The 26,792-nt window shown below is 50.1% G+C and overlaps 9 protein-coding genes across 9 annotated transcripts; all 9 read right to left on the reverse strand.

Moving 5' to 3' along the window:
• Nucleotides 1-84: 84 nt before the first annotated feature.
• On the reverse strand, nt 85-899 carry A1O9_02594 (uncharacterized protein; the record flags this gene model as incomplete). The annotated part of the gene is made up of 2 exons (XM_013408166.1): nt 85-429; nt 471-899. The coding sequence occupies 2 exons, from the start codon at nt 897-899 to the stop codon at nt 85-87; spliced, it is 774 nt and encodes a 257-aa protein (XP_013263620.1).
• A 439-nt stretch (nt 900-1,338) lies between these two features.
• Nucleotides 1,339-2,669, reverse strand: A1O9_02595 (uncharacterized protein; the record flags this gene model as incomplete). Its single annotated transcript, XM_013408167.1, has 3 exons — nt 1,339-2,060; nt 2,128-2,385; nt 2,438-2,669. The coding sequence occupies 3 exons, from the start codon at nt 2,667-2,669 to the stop codon at nt 1,339-1,341; spliced, it is 1,212 nt and encodes a 403-aa protein (XP_013263621.1).
• Nucleotides 2,670-3,857: 1,188 nt separating this feature from the next.
• A1O9_02596 (uncharacterized protein) lies at nt 3,858-5,990 on the reverse strand (the record flags this gene model as incomplete). Its single annotated transcript, XM_013408168.1, has 2 exons — nt 3,858-5,397; nt 5,503-5,990. The coding sequence occupies 2 exons, from the start codon at nt 5,988-5,990 to the stop codon at nt 3,858-3,860; spliced, it is 2,028 nt and encodes a 675-aa protein (XP_013263622.1).
• A 497-nt stretch (nt 5,991-6,487) lies between these two features.
• A1O9_02597 (uncharacterized protein) lies at nt 6,488-9,223 on the reverse strand (the record flags this gene model as incomplete). The annotated part of the gene is made up of 1 exon (XM_013408169.1): nt 6,488-9,223. One exon carries the CDS (start codon nt 9,221-9,223, stop codon nt 6,488-6,490), a length of 2,736 nt encoding a protein of 911 aa, XP_013263623.1.
• Nucleotides 9,224-11,483: 2,260 nt separating this feature from the next.
• A1O9_02598 (uncharacterized protein) lies at nt 11,484-12,607 on the reverse strand (the record flags this gene model as incomplete). Its single annotated transcript, XM_013408170.1, has 2 exons — nt 11,484-12,403; nt 12,481-12,607. The coding sequence occupies 2 exons, from the start codon at nt 12,605-12,607 to the stop codon at nt 11,484-11,486; spliced, it is 1,047 nt and encodes a 348-aa protein (XP_013263624.1).
• A 755-nt stretch (nt 12,608-13,362) lies between these two features.
• On the reverse strand, nt 13,363-13,767 carry A1O9_02599 (uncharacterized protein; the record flags this gene model as incomplete). The annotated part of the gene is made up of 1 exon (XM_013408171.1): nt 13,363-13,767. One exon carries the CDS (start codon nt 13,765-13,767, stop codon nt 13,363-13,365), a length of 405 nt encoding a protein of 134 aa, XP_013263625.1.
• A 2,062-nt stretch (nt 13,768-15,829) lies between these two features.
• On the reverse strand, nt 15,830-17,788 carry A1O9_02600 (uncharacterized protein; the record flags this gene model as incomplete). Its single annotated transcript, XM_013408172.1, has 3 exons — nt 15,830-16,602; nt 17,561-17,607; nt 17,661-17,788. 3 exons carry the CDS (start codon nt 17,786-17,788, stop codon nt 15,830-15,832), a joined length of 948 nt encoding a protein of 315 aa, XP_013263626.1.
• A 1,220-nt stretch (nt 17,789-19,008) lies between these two features.
• Nucleotides 19,009-19,644, reverse strand: A1O9_02601 (uncharacterized protein; the record flags this gene model as incomplete). The annotated part of the gene is made up of 1 exon (XM_013408173.1): nt 19,009-19,644. One exon carries the CDS (start codon nt 19,642-19,644, stop codon nt 19,009-19,011), a length of 636 nt encoding a protein of 211 aa, XP_013263627.1.
• A 5,072-nt stretch (nt 19,645-24,716) lies between these two features.
• A1O9_02602 (uncharacterized protein) lies at nt 24,717-26,441 on the reverse strand (the record flags this gene model as incomplete). The annotated part of the gene is made up of 1 exon (XM_013408174.1): nt 24,717-26,441. A coding segment is annotated over one exon (1,725 nt), but the record flags the coding sequence as incomplete, so codon positions are not given.
• Between the last annotated feature and the right edge of the window lie 351 nt (nt 26,442-26,792).

Below are 26,792 nucleotides of genomic sequence, written 5' to 3' on the forward strand. Positions count from 1 at the left end.
TCTTGCCGAAGTACATAACTTGGGAGCAATCATAGCTAGGTCCCACATGTCTAAGCAATTTTAAACACGCCCTTTTCCCCTTGGTCATGCACCCTGTGCAACTTCCTTCAAGATATTTGCCAAACTATCCGGCTGACTATGAGTTGGACAGTGTCCGCTCTTGAGGTTATGCACCTTTACCTCCTTGCCGCTCGATGACTTAATTACCTCAATCATTGCCTGCTGGAACTGAGGCGGAATGATTTTGTCCTCCTCGCAGAAGATATAGTGGACCTCGACGTCGTTATAGCCCGGGTACGTCAACTTTCCCCTGAAGCTCGGGGTCGAGTGCACCGACATTCGATTCGCCCATTTCAAAGCCTCATCTTCCGCGAGGTCGGAGAATGTAAGTGGAGCATTCGCCGCAGCTGAGACGGTCATGTAGTCGTCCTAAATTACCACCATCAGAAATCGGAAGGGGAAACCAATACCTTTCGGTGTGGGAGTTCACGCACGCTCACAGACACCCAGTCAGGCATGTTTCCCCCGAACAACTCAAAGTTCGATGATCCGACCTGCAGAATGACTGCCGTCATGTAGATCACCTTCTTCACTCCGCCGTTCTTGCCTTGAGCACTACGGGCGGTCTGTGACAGATTTTCCAGACTCTGCGTTGTTGGGATGCCGCCGTACGAATGTGCAACCAGAATCACTTCTTTGCCCCGATCTATGAGAGGCAATACAACTCTGGTGATCTCATCCGCGTCATCTGTCATGGTGGCAGGGTCCTTTCCTCGCCGTCCCACAGAGGGGGTGTCAACGACCAGTGCCTCGAGACCGTGTTTGCCGAGAACCCCCACGAATTCCGTGTAGAGGTCTGCTGGGGCAAAGGAGCCTGGGACGATGACGATGGTTGCCATTTGAATGTGAGAGCGAATCTATGAAGCAACGAAAGCTGTCACAGTCGTGTGTTGTCTTGAGTAACTTTCAGCTGGGACAAACGCGGGTGCCTACATATATCCACGGCCTTAACGAGTCAGGCCCTTAGGCGTTCGGTCAGCCCTACAGGGGGCCTAGGGGCGAAGACCTAGGGTTGCCATAGCCCGGGGCTTGGCGGATTTGTGCATAGGGATTTGGTAAGCACTTTAATTACAGTATTCGTTCCCGGTTCCTTATGCCGTCACTCTACACACGTACATAATAGTTTTCCTAATGTGCGGATCATGATTCTAACTAGGTAGCAAAGTAAATAATTGCAATTCCGTTGTCCACCGATCACTAGAAAAGAGTTATTGCTAGGGAGCTTGTCAACTTGAGCTTCACCGTTCGTTCCGTCACTCTGAATGCATCAAATGCTTTCTAGGTGGAATAATGATAACCAGGGTGGTAGTCGCAAAGCCTTTCATAATCCTCGTCCATGTCAGGGTCGACTTCCCCTCTAGCGGCAAACTCTGCCTGTCTCTGCTCTTTTGCCTTGTTTGCTCGGGAACAAATCCACCATGATGCTATGGCGCTGGCAATGCCAATTGTGTACACTGCCAGAGCTATTCCATGCCCAAGAAAGTATCGTGGAGGGTCGCGGTATATCTGTGAAGCCATTATGCTGTAACCTTGAATAACGATCTGGACGACCCAAGATGCGGTCGCTCGCTTCGTGTAACCACCGTGAAATGTCATCAGCCAGGAAATGGTGACAACCAGGCCTGGATACGCACCGCCTGCTACGAAGCATGCTCCAGCAACCAGGGCCACCTTATTTGTCGTGGCTAACAGAATGACAAATCCGGTTGCAGTAATGCATAGGCAGAGAATAGCTACCAATGCCCGCTGGCGAAGGTGATCGGAAAGCCACGAGAAGAATAGAAGGCCCACCAAGCCAAAGGCATACGGGATCATTGAGTAAAGCTGAGTTTCTAGGCGCGGGAACCCGAACTCCTTGATAAATGTTGGCAGGAACACGGAGAAGGCTCCAATTCCAACGCCCGCAGTTCCCACCATGAGTGATCCCGTGTAAAGTTTGGGGTCTTTGAAAGCGATCCAGATCTGGTGAGGTCGCAACTTTGCACCCTTCGAATTTTGTGCTATTCCATACTGTTAGCCAAATTCCAATACGGTCTCACGCTTGGCCGCTGGTTCATCATGGCTTACACTTTCCGAAGCGTCTGAGTAGGGCCTGACGGTCTTCGTGACTTCGAAAAAGGTACGAGCCCTTAGCTGCGGTCTCCTCTGGAAGCCCTGGCAGGAAGATGAGCACAACAAAAGCGAATCCACAGGTCGCGACCCCTTCAATCACGAACAACCATTCCCATGATTTCAGCCCACTGCTGCCCTCAAGATTCCTACCCACTCCGTAAGCGATAATGCCACTAATCGCGCCCGCAATAGGTGTCATTCCATAGATTGCACCTGTTTGTTCCGTCAGAGAAAAGGGCCATGTGGATAGATCGATACAACATACCGACTCTGGTTGCCAATTCCTCTGGCTTGTACCACAAACTCGCGAAGATGAATGCATTTGTTGTGAATGCTTCCCCGAGTCCAATAAGGACTCTCAGTGCCATGATGGCTCCATAACTCCTTGCTGGCGGGATAATTGCAGCAAATGTCCCAAACGCAACAAGTGCTAGGCTAAAGACATATCGAGGCTGGAAATATCTCAGGGACATCGCGGCGGGGAGCTCGATAAGCATCTTGATAAGTGTCAGCCTTCCGTTGTGGATATATGGAGCAAGATGGAGAAGGATGATAGGGATGGAAACATACGTAGCCAACATCTGAATTTTAGCATGGTTAGTCGCCGCTGCCTGCACTCTTTGGGGGCATTTAATACGCACAGAACATCATGACGCAGTTATAGAACTGCTGACTGGTAAGACCTAGATCGGTTTGCATGCCGAGGACGCGAGCATTGCCTATTTGACCACGGTCCTTAAGAAAATTGGTCAGGCGCAAGCATTTCGTCAGAAGAGTTCGTAGACTGCTTACCAGATAGCCAAAGAAGATACTCAATGAAAGAAGCGGCAGTAGGACGAGGTCCAGCTTCAATCGCACCCTCCTTTCTGCTTTCTCGTCCACAGCATCATTGCCCGACGATACCGGTGGCATTTCCTCCGGCAGCACCTCTAGAGCGAGAGCTTCTCCCTTTTCGCTCTCCATGGTTGGGAAAGTAGACAATGTCAATAGTAGGATGTGAACCTGTTTTGATCTTTTGATCTTGGTGTCTGTCACTTGTGAGAAGACAGGGGAGGTCGAGATTTATACCAGGCCTGGCTATCTGGCTTGCTCCGAGTTATCAGCGTTGCTCGCTTCTGGGCATCATCCCAAAATCGCGAAAGAAGCCTACGCCTCCCTGCTTAATGTCCGTCCTTCTGGGAATGATGGGGAAAGTGTGGGGTGGCCAAGGGGCGATACACACGTGACCGGACTTTGGCGACCAAAATCGCACATCAATGTTGCGATTCGGCAAATGTAACCTGAAAGGATGCCAATAGTGAGGGTTCTGAACTAAAAGCCGGAAGCACCAAGTGAGGTTTGGCTTTGTTTGGGAGTTGTCACTCTGACTTAGAACCGTGCATCGCCTGCGGATCTTTCGAATGCGTTCAAATTGCCGATTCCTCATCCCAAAATCGCCTTTGGATGCTTGAAACGTGAATGTGAGATAATGCTCACGGCTTGTTGATTTGTGGACTTGTGGAATATTGGGCGCTTGCGCTGGATTGCATAGCAAACCTGTTTTGGTGGTTGTTTGGAAACCTGTTCCACGCTATCAACACCGCATTCGGGGTGATTCGAATACTGCTGGCAGCTTTCAACTAGCCCCGCCATGTTCGGACATCGCGACCAGAGGTGTTGCCACATCCTGCGGAAGGTCAAACCAGTCATCTGTGACTGTGTTTTCCAGGAATGGCAATGAGAAATCGATCAGGGGAAATTGCAACCAGCCCACATCCATTAAGCTTGCTGCGGACCCGGTGTCTGGAGTGTCTACAATTCCCCCATTTGATGTTGTGGTCTCTTCTGGTCATGAAAGTCAGCGAAGGTACATAATAATCTGGGTTTAAAGAAAGAGCAGAGTCTGAATATTTACCGTCAATATCCTCGTCCTTGAATGGAAGTGGTTCTCCCGTGAACTCCGCTCTCCACCACCAATAGCTTTCATAAAGCACACTCATCCCCAATCTGCTGTGGCATCTCAGTTTCAGTGTGTCCGTCGTACCATCAACCTTACGATACGCTTTCCTGCTCATCCACATTTGCGAGAAGCAGATGGAACATCTTGCCCAGAAATCATCCGCGCGGACCGAGATCTTTTTATGCATTTGAATAATGCCAAAGTAGCACCTCTTCCCGCGTGGCACATCTAGACTCTCTCGAGCCACACTTCTTTCAAGTCTCATGATCAGTACAGCTGCTAGATGCAGATGTTTGATGAGGAATAAGGGTGCGTAGTCACAAAATTGCTGGACCTGGTCGAGGGACATGGCTAGCTCGACAAGACTACAAGACGTTGCAAATAGCGTTTGAATCTTCAATGCGTCTATCTGGCCTCTCGACAGAAATAGATAGAACTGTTGAATTTGCAAGGTCGCTGCCGTTAATGCAAATTGGTCTGCAGTTGTTAACTTGTATGCACACCTTCCGACCACTTCTGACTTACCGACTAGTGTAGGACATTCGTGCTCAAGAGTGGAACGCGTTAGTCGCCAAGCTTCGATCATAGTAACGATGCGAAGGTCTCTTTCGGTTGTTGGGCTCGGGAGTGCTTGAGTTTCGACATTGAAAAGTGCTTCTGTGTGTAACTGGTTCAATCGTTTCTGGAATCGTACCGAGCCTGGTACTGAGTCATAGGCATGTCGATTGGAAGGACGATCGTAGGTATCAGGAATCCAGATCGGAGGTGTTCCATTGATCGCACTGATTCTGCAGTATCTTTTTATTAGTGAAAGTAGCATGAACATGGCGGAAGGCCCAATACTCCACCTTTGACAAGTGGCGATACAAATGGACCAGAGCTTCGTGCGAAGTTGCGTACGCCTGCTGTCATCCGGAAGCTTCGTGCGTGAGAAATCCTGCCCCACCCCAAGCACGTGGAGACCATTGGTCATGGCAATACTTAAAACCGCTCCAGCAACAGTCGGTGTATAATCGCGCGAGAGCGAGTCGAACGGCAACGGCCAGGCGCAAAGGAGAAGGAAAGCTTGTATGGTACAGAGACTCCCGTCCGTTGACAGGATAGCTTTTCCAACCAGCTCCTTGACTTTGGGTGCAAGCAATATCACCAGAGTGGGATCTTTGGCGTATCTTCTTGAACCAATTGAGATGATAGTCCAGAATAGCAGCGTTGATTCGTTGTAGCATTCGTGCGGTCGCAAATTTGCGTCCACTACAGGCTGATGAGGAAGGTAGTTTTGTAGAAAGCTAGATAGAAGTATATGATCAGCAAATCAATCTAAGTAATGTTTTATAGCGCAAGGTGCAAAGTGCTGGTATCATATCTGGCAGCTGGGACGACAACAAACTTACAGATTGAAACAATCCTGCATCTCTGTTTGTCCAACCGTCAAGTCCCCAATTGCCCAAGAGCCCTCGGCGGTTTTCGGTGTGGAGGAGCACTGTTGCTCTTGTTCGATGGCATATTGCTTTTGAGAGTTTTCAGGCGGAGACATGAACTGATCGACTTCCGTGCTGAAGGAGCGACTGCCATCGATCTCCTCAAGGCCAAGCTGGAGTTGGCCACCATTGCGCAAAGTTCCATGGCTCAAAAAGTCCACTGGAGGCTCATGGTACTCTGAAAATGCAGCCTGCTGCAGCTGATTTCTCAGAGACTGCACCTCCGCCTGGAGCTCGGATTTCCTGCATTTGTACGTGTCAGGTGAGAATACCTGAATCCCTGGAGACTTTCTTGTTCGCCTACCTTCGTCGTTTGATCCTTTTGTAGGTCTGTGAAATCTCGCAATGGAGCTTCTGACGCCGACAGCGCGAGCACGGCAACGAGCCGAGGTCTCTAGCATCGCACTTGAGCTGGAGAGTTTTAGCTGATGGTGACCGGCCTCCGTGCCGTAGACGTGTCGCTTACCTTCTGCTGCCGACACTCCGTACACGCCTTGATCCTGTTTCTACTCACGGCCGGTGGGGAATCATCCATAATTTATTTTACAACTCCACGTCCTCGTGCAGACTGTGCTGGCAGGTTGAGGCTGAACTAAGGTGCCATCTAGTGTTGATGTCAATTCGATGTGCAACAAGGTGGGAGGTGGAGAGTCTTGACACGGGACAGGGCTTATCTAAATACCTGCGCCGCACCATAACCTTAAACTTAAACTCCGGATTAACGAAGCAACGAAATAGATCGAATGAGGACTTAGCAATACTGCGAAGGTAGTCAAAGGTCTAATTGCATGGCGATAAATTGAATCCATCCAAGTAGAGGTCTGCTCTTTGAATAGCTAACACGAGTCAACTACCTAATTATGTCGCCCCATACCCCGTGGCATTTGGACCCCCAGAGTCACAGACGAGCCTGTACCATTAGATTTTCAATCGTTTGACCCGACATGTTCTTCGTCCAGTCTACAATCCTATCAATCTTTTCGTGATCGAGCATCCCATTGACTAGCCCCCTGAACTTCTTCTCAAGGGCATTCCAAGTCACAGGTCGCTCCTCCTCCCACAATAATTGATCCACGGACGCCTCGGAACACGAACCATCAGTCCGTGTCACCGTTACTGTCGTTGCAGTCAGATTGGGTACATCTCCCACCTCCACTCTGATCTTGTCCGAGAGTCTCTTGACTTGATCATCGTGCAGATGATCATAGACCGACCAGCCAAGGTTGCTGCCGTATAGAAATGACACGGCGGCTTGGTAGTACACACTGAACTGCGCATCGACAATGTTCTGCGGATGAACCTTGTTCAAAGTTCGTTTTCCAACGACCGGAAAACAAGCGGCAGACATCTTGATCTTGATGGAATCGACCATATTCTCATCCCCTGAACCGTTGGCTAACCGGTCAGCCAGCTCGATCATCCCATGAGTCATCCGACAGGCTGGATAAGGCTTCAGCGCGGTCTTCAAAAAAGACCATTCGCTACCAAGACCATTTGTCAACTTGATCGTGTTGTAATCTCCAGAATATGCATGGAGAAAGCCAAATGCACCTTCTATTGGCAAGGCAGCACCTAGTACACCGGCCTCTGCGAACATAACAGCTTCGAAAGCACTTTTTGCCGCAAGACCAGGGTGGAGCCTCTTGTTCCACGACCCATTCTCGAGGTATTGCATCGACCCTGAAGCCATTGACAATGCGAGTCCAAACGCGTTCTTCAGAGTTGTGGAGTTAATGTTTCTCAATTTTGCGATAGCTGCCACGGCACCAAAAATGCCGCAAGTTGCGGTGTTATGAAAGCCTCGCGTGTAGCCGCTTGCGCCGATTGCAACGCCCAGGCGACAAGTGATCTCGTAGCCTATCGCCAAAGCTCCCAAAAGGTCATGCACGTTGCAAGAGGATGTCTCTGCCTCTGCAAGTGCAGCAGAAACGACAGGCACTCCAGGGTGGAGAGCAGCTTCCATATGAGTATCGTCGAAATCCAGGCTATGCGCATGAGCACCGTTCAACAAAGCTGCGTACGGTGGGGGCATTCGAAGATTGGTTCCAATTACAGTGGCTGTACCTGAACTAGATTGTGATATTGCCTTGACAGCAGTTTGGAAAGGCACACTGGACTCTGGAATTGTTGCTCCAGAGACAGCCATACCGATGTAGTCCAATAATAACTCAGATAATTTATGTCGAAGTTTATCTGTAAGATCTCCAGAGCCAAAATCCATCACAAACTTCACAAGTTTGTCCGTTATGTTCGAGTCGTCTTTGCTCTCCACAGAAGTGCCGTTAATATGGGTTCCACTCGATTGCTCTAGGAAACCATTACTTTTCAGATTCGACTCTGAAGCCACCAGGTTGACGTCGTTAATGTGAGAACTGCCTACTTTTGTCTCGATTCGGCTTGAATGCACACCATTAGTTCTGGGAACCTGATTTCTGTTGACCTCTGTTCCGTAGTACCTATCCTGGAAGTCTTCGGGAATGAAAATATCTCCTTTAAAGAGATAACGCGATGTGCGCATAAAGGATAAAGTTTCGAAGCTCGGCAGACCATTTTCGTCTGGGTATTCTGTTTGCACTGATATCGGTAAGATTCCACCTGGGTGCTGAATCTTGAAGGTGTTTGTGCTGGCTGCTTTGGTGTCTAGCATCAGGTTGATGACAGAGTTCCTGATCTTGCCACAGGCTGTGGTCGCAACTGCACCGGTTAGTGCCATCGCCGTATGGCATTTATTGTCTAGGAAGAGACGTGATTGAACATGTGGTTCGTTGGTAGTCGGTTTGGAGATCAGGACGATCATGGGGAACATTGGCGATTCTTCATCCACTTTCTCCGGATCTTTGCACAGCCCGACCCTTTGGGCAACCAAGCCTCGTAGACGTTTGACCCTGGCAATTAGGGCATTGTCACCAGTCAAATCGAGAGCTTTTTCGCCACCATTTATCAGAAGATCTTTCGCTCTTGCAAATCCAAACAGATTAGCCATGTCTGTTATGGTAACATGCACAGTCTTGTCCCCAAGCTTGATTTCATCGATGGGGTTCCCAGTCGGTAGCAACCCTTTATCAAGCGTCCCACCGGCCACATCTCGATAATCCATAAGTATAGGGGCGCCGGTGCCAGGACAGCCAGCTATAGCATATTCGCCCTTCTCTTTCGCCCTACCAGTCTTTTCGTCGATGGGAACATGGGATATAAGTGTTTTTTGGGTCCCAGTGTTGAATATCCTTATCTGTTGGGTCCGAGTCTTTCCTCCGTCAGGACTCACACCTTCTTTAAAAGTCTTTACAATACCTTCGTTGATTGCAAAGGGGCCGACGCCCGCGGAGATGTTTCCACAATTACCAGAGCAAGAAACTCTCGCTTCCTCGACGCTGAGCTGGTAGAAGGTATAGTCCACGTCCACAGCTTCATGTTGTGAGGGCGCTATGACTGCTATTTTCGAGGTGACGATATGTGTTCCGCCCATGCCATCAATCTGCATGGGATCGGGGCTTCCCATGATCCTCAGGAACAATGAATCTCGTAGTGGCCCTTTTGGTGGAAGATCTCCATCGTGGAAAAACAGCGCCTTGGAAGTTCCGCCACGAATGTACGTTGAGGGTATCGATGCTGGGGTTGTGGGCTGAAACAACATGATGTGCACTCAATGCTCCAAATTTGCGCTTTAATTTGATATCCCTATTGCTGTATAAGCACCATCAAGGTCTGGAGGTACGACTAGTACATCGGGTGCTAGGTCCTTTGAAGGCAAGCGCGCATGACTATATATGATAGAACACATCTTTTCGGACTTTGAGACCTTAGATGCCGGTAAAAGGATGACCGCTATTGTGGTCACTATGAGGAATCTTACTTTGCCAGTGACTCGTAGTGCAAGTAGAGTTGTTGAAAAGGCGATGCTCGGGTTGCGAAGCAGCCACGTCGCAAAATGACGTAATTTGGATACAACCGCAAGGCTGCCAAAAGCCGATGTTCGGACTTTGCCCCGCAAAATCGCATGTCCAAGACTTCTTTTGCCTCAACAGGTGGAGTCGATAGAAAGGTCCAGTGTTGACTTGGGATCATTGTCCACAGTAGTCATTGAATTCTAATCTTGTTGGCGGGGTGCCGCGTGACCCACTGCCCGTGGACAAGTTATGAGAGCCAGTTGTGTGCAGTGTCCGTGCTGTGGAGTGAGGAGATGAAGTAGGAACATTGATGAACGCATTGCTCATCCTTGGACTGAGTTAATCGTTAGTTATGTATGACGAATAGGAAGCCATTTTCCCAGTTCAACTTAGGATAGTGCGCCAAAGGAAGAGTGCCCGGCCGCAATCCACATTGGCACAAGGCTACCCACATCTCCCTGGCAGGTTCGAGACCCTCTAAATTCCTCCGAGGAAAATGTGCAAGAAAATCAGTGCGAAAGTGTCTCGCAGCAACGTGTCCGATATGTACGTTGATCCTCGTACACTTCACATACCTTCATGGGCAAATATCACAGTCGGAACACCGGCATAACGAGCACCATCGCTTTCTCTGCTTGTACCGGAGTACAAGTGTGACTGGCCTTCTGGGTGCCTTCTGGGCCCAGCGCCGCTTATCTCAGCAGAACCACTATCTGGATGCACTTGTTATGCCTTGGGTCTGCGAGACCCTTTGCACTCGTGCCAGAGTCGGCCGAACGCTAATTCGCTAGAACTCTTCAAGCCCTGGATAAGATCAAACCGCTTTGAAGAATTCCAGCCGAGAATAAACTTATCATGAAAGATTCCTCATCCTGCAGGAGGTCTATTTCCCGGAAGACTCTCCAACAAGGGACCGATGATTGGTCATCAGCAGTTTGCAAGCAGGCGAGGCCGCCCGAGCACCAGCAATGCCTCCAGGGGTAATGCAGCTTATCGTCCCCAAATATCTCTCACATGTACTTTAGTAAATGACGCCGTTGGGCGAGACGAGGCCAGCTCTGATACAAAACATTGCCTTCTACCACGACTAAACCCTATCAAGTCAATACTCGTTGGTTGTTTCGCCCGCCTCAACAATGTTCAACCAGAGTTAAGGTCCCCGTCTCGGGAGAAAGAGAGCACATAGCACTGCAATGTTCTATCGTCATTGATCCATAACCCTACAACCCTCAAAAGGCTGAAACATAAGAACGATAAACTCAAGCCAACCATGGACAACATCAGGATATCTCGTTCGAGGAGACCTCCACCGTTGTACGAGGCCGGTGATTTGGAATGAGTGGACTTTTCTCGGTGACGATAACAGACACTGAAAAACATTCAGCCTGAGACTCGGTGCTCGCGTGAGAGCTTACCTCCGGGTAGCTGCTGGCTTTCCGCGTGGCTCATACATCAGGGAACGGGCTTTTAGCACCGTGGAGCTGGTGTGTTTCCACGAAATCAAGTCTTCGGGCAAGTCTTTGGATGCCGGAGGGTGAGGAAATCACATGCCGAGGATTTGATTTGGTGTGGCGAGCCAAATTTGCGATAACTGACGTGATGTGGCAGAAGGCTAGCGGATACCCAGGACAAACAAGCAGCCTAAGCTTTCCCTACGAATTCCAGGGAGAGGCTGCAAACTTAAGAGTACTTTGTCATTTCCCTTCTTTGGTATGGTATGAAACAGATACGGTGAAACGAATACAGGACAAAGATATCTGCCGTGTACGACTGGAAAATTCCGGCAGCTTATGACGCTTGATGCCGCCGCATCTCTTTAATGGCTCGGTAGCACGGTCGGCAGACTCACCTGGCGATGCTTTGAGGGTGAAGTCTTAGGGAAGACCCTCCTACACCAAAGTGTTTCCCACTAGGCGGCCCATTTTGACAACAAGATGAGAACCATTGAATGGACTTGTTTTATTCTCCAAGGCAGTGCTGCTTCAAAACTAATATGGAAGCCTGAACCTACAATTTAACATGGTAGCGCACTGAGCCCGTCCCGTCGCGGTACTGGTCTAGAGCGGCATTCACCTTATCCGCGTCCAGGCCCTCGATGACGGTGTAAGGCAATGGCTTGACCTGGCCGCTCTCCAGCCAAGACGAGAAGACTTTCCAGAACAACCTTCCAAACTCTGGGATAGCACCTGAGAATCCTGAGATATGTCTGTGGTCGACGCCGGCCTTCTTCTGGGCAATGAGAGCTTCGTCCATTTTGCCACCAACGAGATGAATGAGTGTCCCGCGTTTCGTGCTCGACAGGAGAGACAAGGCAAGGCTGTACTCTCCGGTTGAGACAGTGTCAAAGACGTAGATCAAGTCGTCCCCAACGATCTGGCGGACTTGGGATTCAATGTCCGGGTCTTGCCTCGCAATGACGTGTGTTGCGCCGAACTCTTTCAAGGCGGTCGTGTTGGAGAGAGACGCCATGGCAATGATCGTTCCAATGCCTGCGATTCGTGCGAATTGAACGGCTAGTTTGCCTGTATTCGAGCCGCCTCCGATAATGACCAGTTTCTGGCTCGCATAGTCGAAGGTTTGTGACTCAGGGGTCTGCGGGAAGGGCAGTCCAAAGCCCGCAGGGGTGAACAGGGCCATGACCGAGGTGAAGGCGTTGATGGGATAGAGTGCTGCTTCTGTCGCAGGGATTCCTGGTGGGACGATTGCAGCGAATGACCCGTTGACTACAGTGTAACTTTGCAACCCGCCATCAGTCGGGACCTTGAAAGAGGCTTGTGCTAAGATCTGGGCGCCAATAGGGAATGATAAAGACACATCTGTACCAGCCTTCACGACGGTACCGACTAGGTCGCCTGCTAGGATCGCGGGTAGTCTACTCCCAACGTTCATCAAGTTCCTGTCGCGGATCTTCTGATCATGGGGCGCAACTGGAATCGACACGGTTAGACATGGTGCGTGAACAAGGAGAGCAGAGAATAATTCTCAGATTGGGAAAAATACTAACGGCCGGCAGCTGTGAGTTTAATCAAGAGCTCATTTGCCCCGAGCTCGAATGTATCAGGACCAGGTACAGATATCTTGGTTAGGGGCTTCCCAATCTCGGTAAGGGCGAGGGCAATTTGAGTGGACATGGTGAATGACGAGGATATTGACAGCGGAGGGTGATGTCTAACCTTTGGAATATAGGACAGCTTGACCTCGAGGGGAAGTAAAGTTGAGAATTAGCAAGAAGCCCATCCCATGGTTGCTGCAGGGTATCTTATAATTTCGTCTTCGGTGCACAATGCTGGCACAGATTCCATTCTCGCGGTTACCATCTTTAACTCCGCGTTTTATGCATGTATCTCATTTCGAAGGTCAACACAAGAACATGAAATGGTGGGGAGAAGGACCCAGTGACTGTATGTAACTCCCAAAGTATGAGGCTCGCGCTAACTTCTTTGAGATCACTCGCGCAAGTCTAACCAAAGAGAGAAAATGGTGTGGATATTTCCGTCATCAGACCTGGAATATGAGGATGTTTGAAATGCACGGCGTCTAAAGCCCAGATGCAGTCAGTCGCTGGCACATTAGATCGATGACCTTGCATAAATCCGATACAGCATTTCTCCCGTCTTTATGTTGTCCTAGTATGGTGGTAATGGAAGGGGCATAAAGCGACGATGATCCATCTACCTCGGTCTTTTTCTGACGGTGATAGTCCATATCTAGCTAATAGGTGGATATCTAGGAAAGCAGTACATGTATTTGTAGTAGTGCCTACTTATATTTACCCAGATTTGATTAGCATACCCGCCCAGAGTAGGACCTGGCCTTGGACTATGGAGTCGTTTGGGAAGGTTGTTGAAGTCTGTACTGTTCAGTCAGTAATGCGACTAGTCTCTGCTTAATGCTTCGATCTGACCTTGGAGAACACGGTTGCTTGTCCAATGCCCAAATTTTCACCAATCCAAGCGAGACACTCCCTCATCTGAATCTGCAAATGTGGTGGCACGATTGAGAGATTCGCAGCCACAAACAGGGGATGAATCAGCAGTAGGCCACCAACTGCCTTCCCAGGGTCGACTTTCACTGCTTTTACGCTTCCTTGGTCAGCGATGCTCTCAACATTATCTGCCACGTGAAATGGTATGGATGCCATAATATCATTTGCAAGTGTAGTTGCTTCCGCCCGCTTCTGTCCATAGGCATCTTTTTCTTGCAGTCGAGACAAGCATCGTAGCATGATGTCTAATAGCATTAAGCGTGTCTTCCGGTAGACATTCCATGCCGCAGCCACGTATACTGTCATAGTCAGCAAGTATCAACTGCGAAAACAGGGATCCTTACGGTCGAAATAGATGTCCACCTTTCCTGGCCACCAGCTGGGATGGTATAAAGAGGGCCCAGTTTGTGATTCGAGTCTCTTTGGCCTCCATTCATCATGTTGTCTCAACGGCCACCTGGAGAACTCCTTGTCCAGGACAATCACCCTCTGCAGCACTCTACGAAGATCTTCGGACAGAGTCAACTGATTGGATAATAACAACACGTTAACATTCTGCAACACCGGGCAGATATCGCTTGGAGTAATGTTCGTTTCAGAGGATGGTTTAACTGATGATGGGCTGCACATTGCAGCAAAAATCTCGGGGGGTTCGAACTATTCAATGCTTGTCAGTCGTCCGTGAAGTGCCTTTAGCAGGTTACAAAAACCTTTCTGGGCTCATCAAGCCAGAACGTGTCGGCGATTTCAGAAAGCATTCCAGGCATGGTAAGGTTGATCGGCGATTCTTTCGTACCTAGTATTGCTGAAATGCCTCTCGCATGGGCTATATGATTGTTGGAATTCTTCGTGTCGGCGGTAATGAGCTATCATCAATCATCATTCACTAGAACCGATTTCCTTCCTGGGTGGCTCACAAACCTCATAGAGACCTAGCAAGACAGCGGTCGTGAATGGTTGGACCACGTTCTTTGCCATTGAGCAGGACGATAGGGTGATATTAAACGACCGCAATAGCTCTAGATACAATGATCTTGCTTTGTAAAGGAGAGGCTTAATATTGCGCCTGTTGCCGAGGCTAGCTAAAGCAATGATGTTAGAAGCTTGAAGAATTTCGCTCCCAGGCTCAGCATCCCTAAGTAGGGACTGCAAACCATCCAGATAGCCACAAGACAGCGAGCGGTTGGAGGAAGATGCTGTGTAATTGCGGAAAAATGCCGACAAGGCACACTGCTCGATTTGAACATATTCGAACCTTTGAAATAGGGTTTCGGGAGTCCAGTCTGGAAATTGAGCTAGACGAGGCCGAAGCTGCCACGATGTCCGTTTATCACTTGGAAGGGTGCGTCGAAAGATAACATCTGCATCACTCCGATATCCTGAGCAAGTGATATTGGCTTTTGAACATCTAACGCATGACTGTGGCCATTTTGATTAGATTAAGAAAACTACCTGCTCAACAATTTGCGCTCCAGGACAATGGCAAGAAGCGGCGAAGCGGCTGGAATCGAAGCTGGTACAGAAGTAAAGCGCATGGGTGCTTCTATATCATACGCTGCTGGAAGAATTGTCATAATCAAGGGGGGATACAGTTTGACTAACAGGTCTGGACTGGTCACACTGGAAGAATTTGTAAGCATGATTAGGAGGAAAGATAACCTCTTCTTGCCTTTTTGCGTCTCTTTCTACAGGTGCCACAGGCACGGGAGACGCCATGGTAGACCATCTTCAATTGCGATCGATTGTGCCGAACTAGCTGTGCCTACTACTGGTAGGTACTCGTAAGACAGCGATAATGGGGATATTCTCAAGGGAGTTCGGGAAAGAGCACTTTGTAGTCAAGATGTACCACGGTAATGGCTATCGGAAGGTTAACCGAAGTGGGACGTCATTGACTGACTCACTGGCATCTTCGATCTGACATGCACGTGTTAGTTGGAGCGTTTTGTGGGATTGGATTTATGCAGCATGAATGAGATTAGTTTAATTTGAGTTCATAACAGTACTATCGTACTCGAAAGCGTTACAGCTGACAACGAACACAAGTTTTCACACGCGCTGGCTCATCTTGTGATGCAATCTCATTCTGCGATGCATAAAGGACCCTAACTCATCTCTTTCTGGCCATCACTCCAACAGTGACGTCTCTGACAGCATAATCAGCGAAATGGCATCGATGATCCTCGATAAATGCAGTCGCGGTTGATATGTGCGAGACATGCTCAAAATCCCCAGAGCAAGCCAGGGTATGACCTGGGATACGATTTACCCCGTCAACAACCAACGAGGCTGACAACGGTGCTGTGGTGATGGCAAGCTTGATCTCAGCATTGACGGACCTCAACTTCGGGTAGATATTGAATTTGGATCACGGATTTGCGAGCATAGGCGTACCGCGGATCCAAGCTTTCTCGTTGACCTCATTGAACATCCACTTTACCAGGCTTCCCCTGCTCAGGTCTAAGCTGGCCGTGTAGTTCTGATCGAGAAGCCCGGCAACCACAGCTGCATCGCGCAGACCGTCTGTCAAATGTGGGACACGAAACACGGTCCACTCAAGATCTCGATCTTTGTTTCCGACACTGATAACGGCATTGGCGATGCCCGCCATCTCAGAGTTCCCCTGCGGAGCAAACAAGCGAGGCATCTGCATATAGAACCACCATTTCCAAGGCACGGTTTTCGCTTCCTCGGCGGAGTAACACCCGGTAGGTGTGCTCAATGCGATGATTCGTGAGACGTTGCTCGCTTTCATTGTTGGTAAGATGCTGGACGTGAATGCATCCGCTATGGGATGCGACTTGTCGCGGGTAAACAGGGGCTTGAGAGTCATATATGCACCCAAGAACGAGACGACGATGGTGGCAGTCGGAAATTTCTCGTCTGCGGCGAGCGCTTTTTGTATTGCTTGCGGATCAGCAAGGCTCCCTTCAACGAGGCGGAAGTTGGCGTGATCAAGTGCTGCACTGGGTAGTTTGGACTCTGAGCCCGAGCGAATGAAGAGCGTCACATGAGGAACAGGCTTTTGAGCAGCCTCCTCGAGCACCTGTTGGATGAATTCCACACCTGAAGCGCCCGTAGCTCCTAGGAGGAGATAATGCTGACCTTGCATGGCGATTGGCTTCGTCGGCTGATCTTGTACTTGCAGCACCGTCAGCGACTATTATATATTCGACTTCGCAAAAATACACTGCATACATGCTATGCATATGTTTCAAAGAAAGATTTGTTCAATTTTTCGTAACTCAGAAATTCTATTGGACTCCATCCCCAAGAATTTCTCAGCGTTGCTGTTTTCGTCCGTGATCGGGGAGTTTAAGTACCGATATTTGTCTAAAGGGGTTTCCGCGACTTCGCGACAACATACCAAGTCAACAGCGTAGACATGCATTCTGTTGATAACTGTCCTCACGCTGGGAGGGTTCGGCTATGGACCAGACGCGAAAAGGGAAAAGTCAACTTACATTGCAGCGACGAGAAGGAAAGTGTTCCTGGTAGAGGGTGTTGTGGCGTGCCTTCCTCATTGGGACACGCAAGTCAAGGACCTCCATACGCGTGCCTACGCGCTCTCATACAAAGCTCTCCTTTCATTCAGTCATATCACAGATGATATTTATCAGTTCACTTCTTGTACTAAGTAGGTATCGCTATAAGGAGTCCCAGTTTTTGAGCATCATAGTCACCCACACGCAACAATCAACTGCTTACCTAAGGGTACCTCAACGCCACAGATTCACGAAATTACCAGCTAACAAGGTGAACAGATCCGGCTAAGTCATGAATGTGGCGCAACAATCTCCCCTCTCAACACGAGGGAGATTTGAGTTTGTAGGTCTTCCATTTACGAACGAGTCCGTCCCCAAGTTGGTCCCAACTTTCCCAAGATTGGATCGGCGAAGCCCAGATTGAAAGCGGATTCGATTGCTTTAGTATGGGGTTTCGCAGAAACGGACGCATTGGTGGTGCTTGGTAGGAGTACTAAGTACTAACGAACTTAGAAAGCTACCTTCCCTGTCCAGCCTTTCGCAGAAAACTTATCTGAGGCGGCGGAAAGTTAGTGACGCATCAAAAAGAACTCAGACTCGTCCCCATGGCTTACTGTGACCGAGTCCATCAACTATTGAGGCGCTCCCTGTGCGTGATGCACTGGAGGATCATCAACCGTCCAACTTGAACATGGAATGGAGTTACACAAATACCACCTGATCCTCACCGACGGTGACGGACGGTCCGGCTCGTTGGCCTCCTTCCAGAGGAGAGGGTACGAGTACACCCTTACGCAAGCAAGCATTGGCGGGTGTGCATCCATGCCTGTATGTCTCCGCATGATGACGAAGGGAGTACTCGTAATTGAAACACCTGTTGTCGTGCGCGCGGAATCTACCATGTTCGACCCATCGTGGTAGCGCTATCGTTGCTCATCTCACTTAAGCCACGAATGCGCAGATTTGAGTCCCCCACTAATACGTGTACAGCCAAAGCCTGTAAGGAGTCGTATGTACACCTTCCTAAGCGCCCACCGCTGGGCTGGAATCTTAAGGCAGTACTCCATAACTCGTATGGACATACGCATGCAATTAAAGAAAAAGATCCGCTGGTTTGGAAAGGAACCATTCGAGGCATGTTCCCAACTTGATCAATTTTGTTCTCAACACCGTTCACACCAGCTATGTACCACTAAGTTAGTGCCCTCGGTATGGTCGAAGTCCCTATCTGCCGAAATGAGATGCAAGTTGCTTGGTGTAGAAGTCAAGCCAGAATTGCACTACTGTGAGTGTGCTAGTTATTTAGCGAGCATTTACGTAGATTAGTGCAGAGATAACAGTGAACGGACGGCGAAAGCGCGGGGAAATAGATAGACTTGCTTGTAGCACTTGACAAGCACGGCGCGACACGAGGCAAGACATCTACTTAATCACCATCGTGATTGAGAAGGAAGCACTGTTTTCCTGGACACGAGAAGTGATTTTCAGTATAGTTATCATTTCAATTTTGGAATAACTCCGATGAAAAGGGGTTGCTATTGTTCCTCCCTCTTTCCTCCCATCACCAGGCGAGGCTGTCTTGTCCTGCAGCCCCAATCATTACACTGGCAGCCCCTGAGTCTAGGTAATAGTTTCAGCTTGTCTTTGTAGAAGTGAGAAAGTTGACATTAAATGTAGATGTAAGATCCTCCTCTTTCCTTTTTAGGTATAACCTGATTCGAAGAGAGGCGCTGGTGAAAGCACGACGACAACTCTGGGTGTTGAATGTAGAAAGAAGTTCTTTAGCTCCCCCAATCACCACCACCTAAGTAACGTAAAATGGCGCTTTGATAGCCGTAGATGAAGAATGGTACCAAGTGGTAGAGTGAAAAGGTTTAATTGTAGATGGTGAAAAGCTTGTCGTATCGTATCGATATATGAGGCTCTGGTTGGTTGAATGTATCGCTTCGATATATATGTCGGACGAAAGATGTCAAGTCGTGACCCAGGATCTAAAAATAACCCCCTGACCAACTCCATGCCATGAACGACGACCCCCTTTTGCTTGTGTTGCAGAAGTGGCTTATGTGAAGGTAGTCTTGAGGCTGACAGCGGAGCCCATGCCGCCGCAGCCGCCAGAGGGGGCACCCTCATGGATACCGTAGTTGGCACCGGGTTGCGATCCGTTTTCACAGTTGACGAGGAGGTAGTCATACATGCATACGTTGCCTGTGGAGCAGACAAAGACGCAGGTGTTCATGTCAGTGGTGCAAGAAGGGCCGACAATGCTCAGGCTGTGGCCGTCCATCTTGACCTCTCGAGAGACGTCAACAACGCCCCATTGGCCAAAGGTAAATTCACCCCAGGTATTGGAGAGCTGTCCGTTGACAAGTTGGGTATCGCCATAGACAGCGGTGAAGCCACCGGACACACCATCGGCGAACGAAAGCCAGATGGATTGTCCTGCGGGGATGGATGCGGTGATTTGAGGTTGAACAACATTGACCCACGAACCAGCGACGCCCCAGACGACCAGGATCAGATCCTCGCCCGACTGGTTGGAGAACTCGCTCTTGTAGGCACCACTGTCGCCGAGCCAAACAGCTCCGTTGGGGGCGTAGGAGTTGACACCTGAGGAGAGGACACCCAGGGCGGAGAGTTTGCTCATGTCTGCGTCAGTGATGGCGGCAGCGCGTTTCCTGTCGGAGTGGTCAGTCATGTTGGATGGGAGTCTGGTTAGGACAGTTGGGCTTACTCGGACTGGACGTGGTCATGCTTACGAGCATGGCTGTGGAAAGCAGAGTGAACATTGCCCACCGAGGCGGCGAAGGCCTGGCCGACTGCGAGGGTGGCCAGCACCAAGGTCTTCATTGTGCAGTGCATCTTTGGTATTGGGTTGGGTCTTGAAGGTCCGGTCAAGAGGTGGAAGTGTCTGATAGCAGTTGAAAAGGAGTGAAGCTGCGTTTGTGGAGTGACGATCTCAGATCGAGTCTGTTTGTTTTGAGTAATGAGTGAGGGAGGGCGAAGGGAGCGAAAAAGCTGCTGCGTGAAGGAGTGAACGCGAGCGTAGGCTGGCACTGCTGGAGAGCAAAAAAGAGCGGACGACGGTCTGTAGAGACGTCTGTGGTCAATAATATAATCCTGACAGAGGTGGACGGTGGACAGTGGACACGAGGACACAAACTTTGATGGGAGAAGGAAAGGGAGGAAGAGGGTCAGTCGGTGTTGGCGTTGGCCCTGGCGAAGAGGCAACGCAATGCAACAAACAGGAATGGGGCCGAGCCAGGAGGAGCACAGGAGCAGACGAGAGAGGAGAGGAAGCCGGGGGGGGGGGCGGCCGTACCTTGCAGCACTGGACGCAGGAACAGAGCACAGAGGCCAAAAGCGGAGCAGGCAGCTGGGAATGCCCCAATGGGACACCTCGTCCGGGGGGGCTCCCTCGGAGGATTAGGCTGGCCGTGGCTTGAAAAGAGGGTGGGACCGCCTGGGACGGACTGTGGACCGCGCCAGGCCTCCCCTGTCGGTACGTGCTTACTGCAGGCTAGAGCCAAGCATTTGCACGAATGTTAGGCTTGGATCCGCCAGAGTGAAACGGCCTAGCTCCAGTTGACTCTGCCCAATTTCCAGGCGCTGGGCAAATGGGAGGCGCTGTTTCTTCGCGTACCTGGCGTTAACTCAAGCTTATCCTGTCGCCTACGTCAACTGGCGTCCGCCATCGTGGATGTCGTGAGCTTCAAATCTGCCAGCAAAGGGGAGCACCTTACCTCGTAGGCCAGCGCCGGTCTGTCTACGTGTCAGGCTGTCTGTCATCTCCTGGAGACCTGGGAGGCTGGGAGGCTGGCAACAGAGGTTACGAATACCTGGAGTACGGAGGACAGCCCAGATCCCTCTTCTGACCGGCACTTGCTGTTCACGTGAACCCATGTAATGGTCGGTGGGGTCCCTTTGCTTGGCCGCACACTTGAATTCCACAGTTTCGGTTGCCCAGAGGCAGAGGATTTGTTTGCTATCGAACTTTCCACCCTCAGTCTGAAAAATGCACTTCAACAACAGGCTGATGCTCTTCTCCTCTTGCTGCGGTGTAAGTATCACCCAACTTGGCCAATGAATGCCATGTGCATCGGTTTGTTTACCAGCCCCCCGAGCAAATGCCACGCGAATGACCAAACTTAATCGTTCGCTCTTCTGCGGATTGGTTGTCCTGTGCTCGGGTGTTGTCAACTTGTCAGTGGCCCGAGATCTTCGCACGATAACAAACCAAAGTTGACCACACCTTACGGCAAGTCTTCTCGGAATATCCAAACTTCAGGATTTCCAAGATATGCCTGCAATTGCTATTGGTCTGCCAACACACCCGGTCTGCGTTTGCGACTCGCTGTTGAAGCCGGTATTCCTGAGACTGACACATCTCACTGCACCAGGCACCACTGGATGCCACCTTCGACAGTCAGTTGCATCGCGAACCTCGGCAGAATCAATGACCAAGTTTGTGTCTTTTACAATGTGCCCGTACCACCTACCTGGTACAAGGTGGAATGAGCAGTGCCTGTGGCAATCTCATCCCATGAATGGTGCCCTCGACAGGAATGGGATATCCCAGGAAGTTCTGGAGAGAATATTCCAGGGATCAGGGCAAGGTGGATATTTCTCGGGCGGCTCCTGCAGCCGACAAAATACCACGGAACAAACGCAGGCTTGTGCGGATATGCAGGAACGGACTTGGCAGTCGAATAAGAAGTCTCCTGTCAGTTTGCTTCTCACTGTTGAATCTTGAGTCTCGAGTCTCAAGTTTTCGGACCAGCCGCCTGCCGCCTCGCATCGCTGCCAAGTCAACACCTTCCTGTGTGCCGGGATCTAGTCAGGCACAAACCTGTTCCCACTGGAGACCAAAAAGCCAACGCTGTCAGGTGGGGGCCCAGCTTGCAGGCGTATTCTTTATCATGATCTTCATTATCCATATCGGCAATCTGATAAAGAACTGCCCTTGCGGGAGTCAGCTTCGGTCGCTAGCACGTTTCGAGGGCCGTTGAGTTGTCCATCGCATCGCAACTGACCACTCACAACCCTCGCGCAAAGAGAGTTTTTCTCTTCATGCAACCGATCTCTACCAAGGACGTCGGTCAAACCATTCGACTCCCACTACCATATATCCATGGCCGTTGGGCTCCGCCCTTTCCATGGTGACCAGTCAAAACTTGTCCCAAGCCAGATTTTTTTTCACTTTTCATCCGTCTGCCAGTAAGTGCATGCATGAAGCTATCGATAATATCCGGCCACCCACATGGTTTAGCAGATATGGGATACAAGATACAGTTACATGATTCGACAGGATCACTTCAACCATAAGCCTTACCCTATGATGAAGTGCTCCGTGGAGCACACCCTTCGTACCCGCTCCGCTGGCGGGGATGTTTGAGAGTTTTCCATCCTTACCAACATACCCAGCGCCGTGTCGAGTTCCCGCATGAAAATGGTCATGTCATCCTCGGGCTTTTGCCTTGGTTCCCACATTGGCGCCTGACGTTGTATACCACACCTCCCATCTGCTGAACGGCACCTCACCCGGAAGCGATAGATGAGTTAGGCGAAATACCCGGTGGCTGGTCCACTCAGACCCATTGACAAGAGATAGATATGGACATGGACATGGATTGACAAAGTTCGAGGACTAAGGTAAACAGCATTTCTGAGCATACATGGCTTTGAATACGAGATGGACTCCAAGGATGTGGGCTTTTTCAATGCATTGAGGGATTTAATGGACGAAAGAGAGAAGAGAAAGGGGGAATACCTAATCCTCAGCAAGTTCTGAGTGCTAAACGCCAATGCCAATTACGAGGAATATTGTTGCGTTGAAGCCGGGCAGATTCGTCGATTAATGAGAAGACCTGCCGTGACTTCACTCTTTCGGCGGGTCTACTGGTTTACCATGACAAATCGAGTCGTTCTCCGATTGATAGTTCAATCTAGAACAGGTGAGCTACTCACGGGACGCAGGAATGAGTCTAGGGCTTTTTCATAAACCACCGCAAAGATAATGGGAGTCCACGGCGATTGTGCAAGAATCCTGGGCGCTTTAGGACAAAGAACCACATCCATTGACTTACTCTTACTTGACGCAGCTCGACTACTTGGTATGATCTGATCACTGCTCAGCAACCAAGCAAGCATCAGCTTGCAATACTGGCAGTAGTATCATTTACCAGTCTGCATCAAAGAGCACCGCATACGACGTACTATACTTAACACCGAGCAGTAAGCAGTGTGCAGTCAGCACTGGACGAGGATGTCTGTGCGCCGGAAGAAAGCTCTTCCGTCTCCGTCCAGCAATTGGAACCCACCAGCTCCCCATTCTCATCTTCATTTCCCCCCAACGTCTCAGGTTCAAGCCCATTCCCGTTCCCATTCCCATTCCCATAAGCTTAAAATGATCGCCCATGTAAGGTTAACCTGTCCAGGGCTCTGAGCTGACACGCACGTGTCCGCTTAAATTGAATGAAATTACGAGTACGCCCCCGCCCCCCGGCTCACCAGGACTGGACTGTTCTCCTCCGCCTGGAGATCAAGCTGATCTCGTCTACTTGTGGGCTCTAGCCTCTCAGACGAGGCCAGCTAATCATCGTTGGGCTCTGCTGATCCCACGGGAGCGATGAGATATGCATGCGAGATCATACATGATTTAAAAAACGAAAGAGAAAAAACATGAGATTGTGTGACATTCTCTCCTCCACCGCCGCGAGGGACTACGGGACTACCAGTCCACCACTGCTATTGCGGATGGGATCATCTCATGCTACGTCTTACCAGGCATGGCGTACTTGACGCCCAGAGGACGATCGTTCGGTCTGGATCTGTGCATCGTCTGGCTCCCGGGGGCTCCCCAAACAATACAGCACGAAAACATTCGTTTTACGTACTGTACCTACCGAGCAGTACCCTGTACCTACTCCTGGATGGCTTCCAGCATTGACTCGAAATTGACTTGACCCTTCGCGTCACAGGGGACTAGCCCACGAGGCTAGTCAAGGTGCAGCGTAGCTCGGTGCCTACATAATACTGTAGACGACTCATTCGGTAGTGCATCCATATATGCATGCAAATGCCACAGGCACAGGTACCGCTACGGAGGACACGTAATTGAAGAAAGCAACCAGATCCTCTCCATATAGCAGTTTAGCGACCGTACTAAGTAGCGTAGCCAGTATCCCTCCCATGATCGTTAATCATACCACATATTGCCGAATGCAACATTCCTCAACGTTGATAACATATCCGTCCCTGGTATCTCTCCTCTCCTCCCCTATTTTACATATATGCATGATCTTCTCTGCGGAGCTCGTTCGAACGTGTGTCTACCAATGGCTTCGTCACTCTGGGATTTCTTGACTGTCAGTCCCTCTCAATTTGGGCTTGTTCCCGAAGCGACCCTACGAGTGTGTATTGTGCACGTCGACCAGAAGATCATGTCAGCTCCATCCATTGTATCACATTTCTCTCGTTGGCTAGCCAAGATGCTGCGTGCTTGTGTAGTTTGATTGCACATCCGGTAGTCGAATCTGGGGTGATTTAACAGGACTCTGGGTGTTGGCGATGCTCAAGTCATGTCCCAGCCCGAAATTAACGGGTGTCGCTGGTTATGTGGGATCCGATCTTCATCTTCATTATTCGAATCTCCACTGCCGCTGCCGCTGCCGCTCCGAATCTGCGACAGTCATTCCCCATGGTTCGTCAAGTCGGGGGAGTGATGTACCTTACCGGATCGGTGATCCGCGTTGTAGAAGATCGTCCAACGTCAATGAGCGCAGCTAGCCTCTCCAGCCTCGGTTTCTGCATCTTGTCATAGTAGAAGAACTTCTCTTGAAAGTTTCGAAGTACGCTTGTGGTCGTAGCCTCTGGTCCTTGCATTTCTCGGAACAGTCGAATGTTTTCGGGCAGGCCGAGTTCAAAGAGCCTCTCAATGAACCAGTTCTCTTCTTCCGTGTCTGTGCCGGCGCACATGGCGCCTATGGTTAGGACCCATATTTGGATGTCCACCCTTCCTTTCCATTGGTGATAGGGGTTCCTTGCTGTCCTGAGAAGGGACTGTAATTTGGGTGCCATACGGTGTCCTAAGAGCTTTAGACCTAATGTGACAGTCGTGATAAGGACCCATAGGAGTAGAGCCACTCGAATAGCTTCAAAGCTAGCATCTGAAAAGGCCATACTTAGAAGCTTGCATCTTATTGCTGCGCTTCGCCATTGCAGCCATTTGAGAGCGTGTTTGTAGGCAACTGAATGTTCCACGGTTCCGTATCGTAATAGCCAAGCACATTCTCGGATCTCATGCATGACATCTCCCAACTCGTCAGGTAAGTATCCATCAGTTGCAGGTCCTAAGAAAGCAGGAGCTACACTGCCGAGGTCTTGTTCTGGGGCAAGCTGCAACTCCAAGGGCGTAGCGGTCCAGTATGATCCAGGATCGTAGTCACAAGGAAGCTCAGTCGGCTCCAAAAGCACTGCCGAGACGTGAAGATCTCCTATGATGAAGAGCTCCCTCAACGCAGGATCGGGGATGTGATTCAGGCCGCCCCAGGAAGCGAATAAAGCCTTTGCAGCTCGCATGTGGATTTTCGCCGCAGGATAATTCTGCCTATATGCCTCACCTGCATAGAGGTGGAATATGATAAACAAGAGCTGGTCTTTTGATGAAGAGCTGAAGCGTTGCCTGACTGCCACTAACGCGTTGCCCATATATTTGTTTGTGCCTTGGTCGGGTATGCGATCGACAGCTTCTATCCTCGCGGCCATGGCAGCAAGCATAGCATTCATTTCCACTTCATTCTGCATTGCTCGTTGGATGATGAGTTTCGCAGATGGCAGATGTGTGTAGGCTCCATCGACTGAACCCCAACGTTCTGCATTCCAGACACTGGGATGATAGCTCTCGGCGAAATACCGACATAGCCTGGCGACATGGGGGTCAAGCTTGACGACTGACTGTCCGAAGGGGTCTACTGAGGACCCAATGACCTGCGTTATATCTCGAGGAGAGCTATCTCTCGAGTTTAGCAACATAACCGACCCTTTCTTCCTCTTCTTCTTGGCGTTGTGAGATGGATCAGAACTAGCTCTAGACGTTGTCCCTTGGCTTGAGTGGTCATTGGAAGACTCCTCTTCTGCTTCTGTAGATCTAGAGGTCTGCGCTCTCGAATGAGGTCGCGAAGGTATCTTGATCTGCTTGCCTCTCGAAGGCTCGGATGTAGCCTGTCTGTCTAAAATCGGAGAATCTAACGAGGCCGATGTGCTAGGGGTATCAACAACGATAGCCTCCTCTTCCTCTTCCACAGGAATAGCCGGCTTGCTTGTCCCGACAGCTTTTCTCGCTCGATTACCGGAACGACCGGTGTTGTTACCGGACCTTCTGTGCCGACGGCCACGCTGAACGTGGGAATTGATGGAGGACTGCTCAGTGGCCGTGCTACGGGTCAAAGATGAACTGTCGGCATCCTTATTGACGAATAAGAACTGCCTTGGCATGGCTGAGGCTAAATGTTATGGCTCTCGGGACCTTCATCGTCAATACGATGTTTCATCGGCTGAACCGAAAAAACGTCAGGCCTTAGCAAATTCAAGCAACTCAACAGATCCTTAGAAGTGAGGACTGTGGGGGATAGAGTGTGGGCATTAGACCAGGTCTTCAAAGTTGTAGAGGGAAAGCGACTACCAGAAACAGCATGACGGCCTGTGGCCTGTAATAAGAGGATGGAGGAGGGGAACCGGTGAGACGAAACAGTAGCAAGTCAGCACGAGACAACAGGTTCTGCGTGGGGAGGATGCCTGATGTCGACCCATGGCCCAAATTGGAGCGGAAGTGGCTGGATGATTTGA

Source organism: Exophiala aquamarina (assembly GCF_000709125.1).
Source record: "Exophiala aquamarina CBS 119918 chromosome Unknown aczIA-supercont1.2, whole genome shotgun sequence".
NCBI lineage: Eukaryota > Fungi > Ascomycota > Eurotiomycetes > Chaetothyriales > Herpotrichiellaceae > Exophiala > Exophiala aquamarina.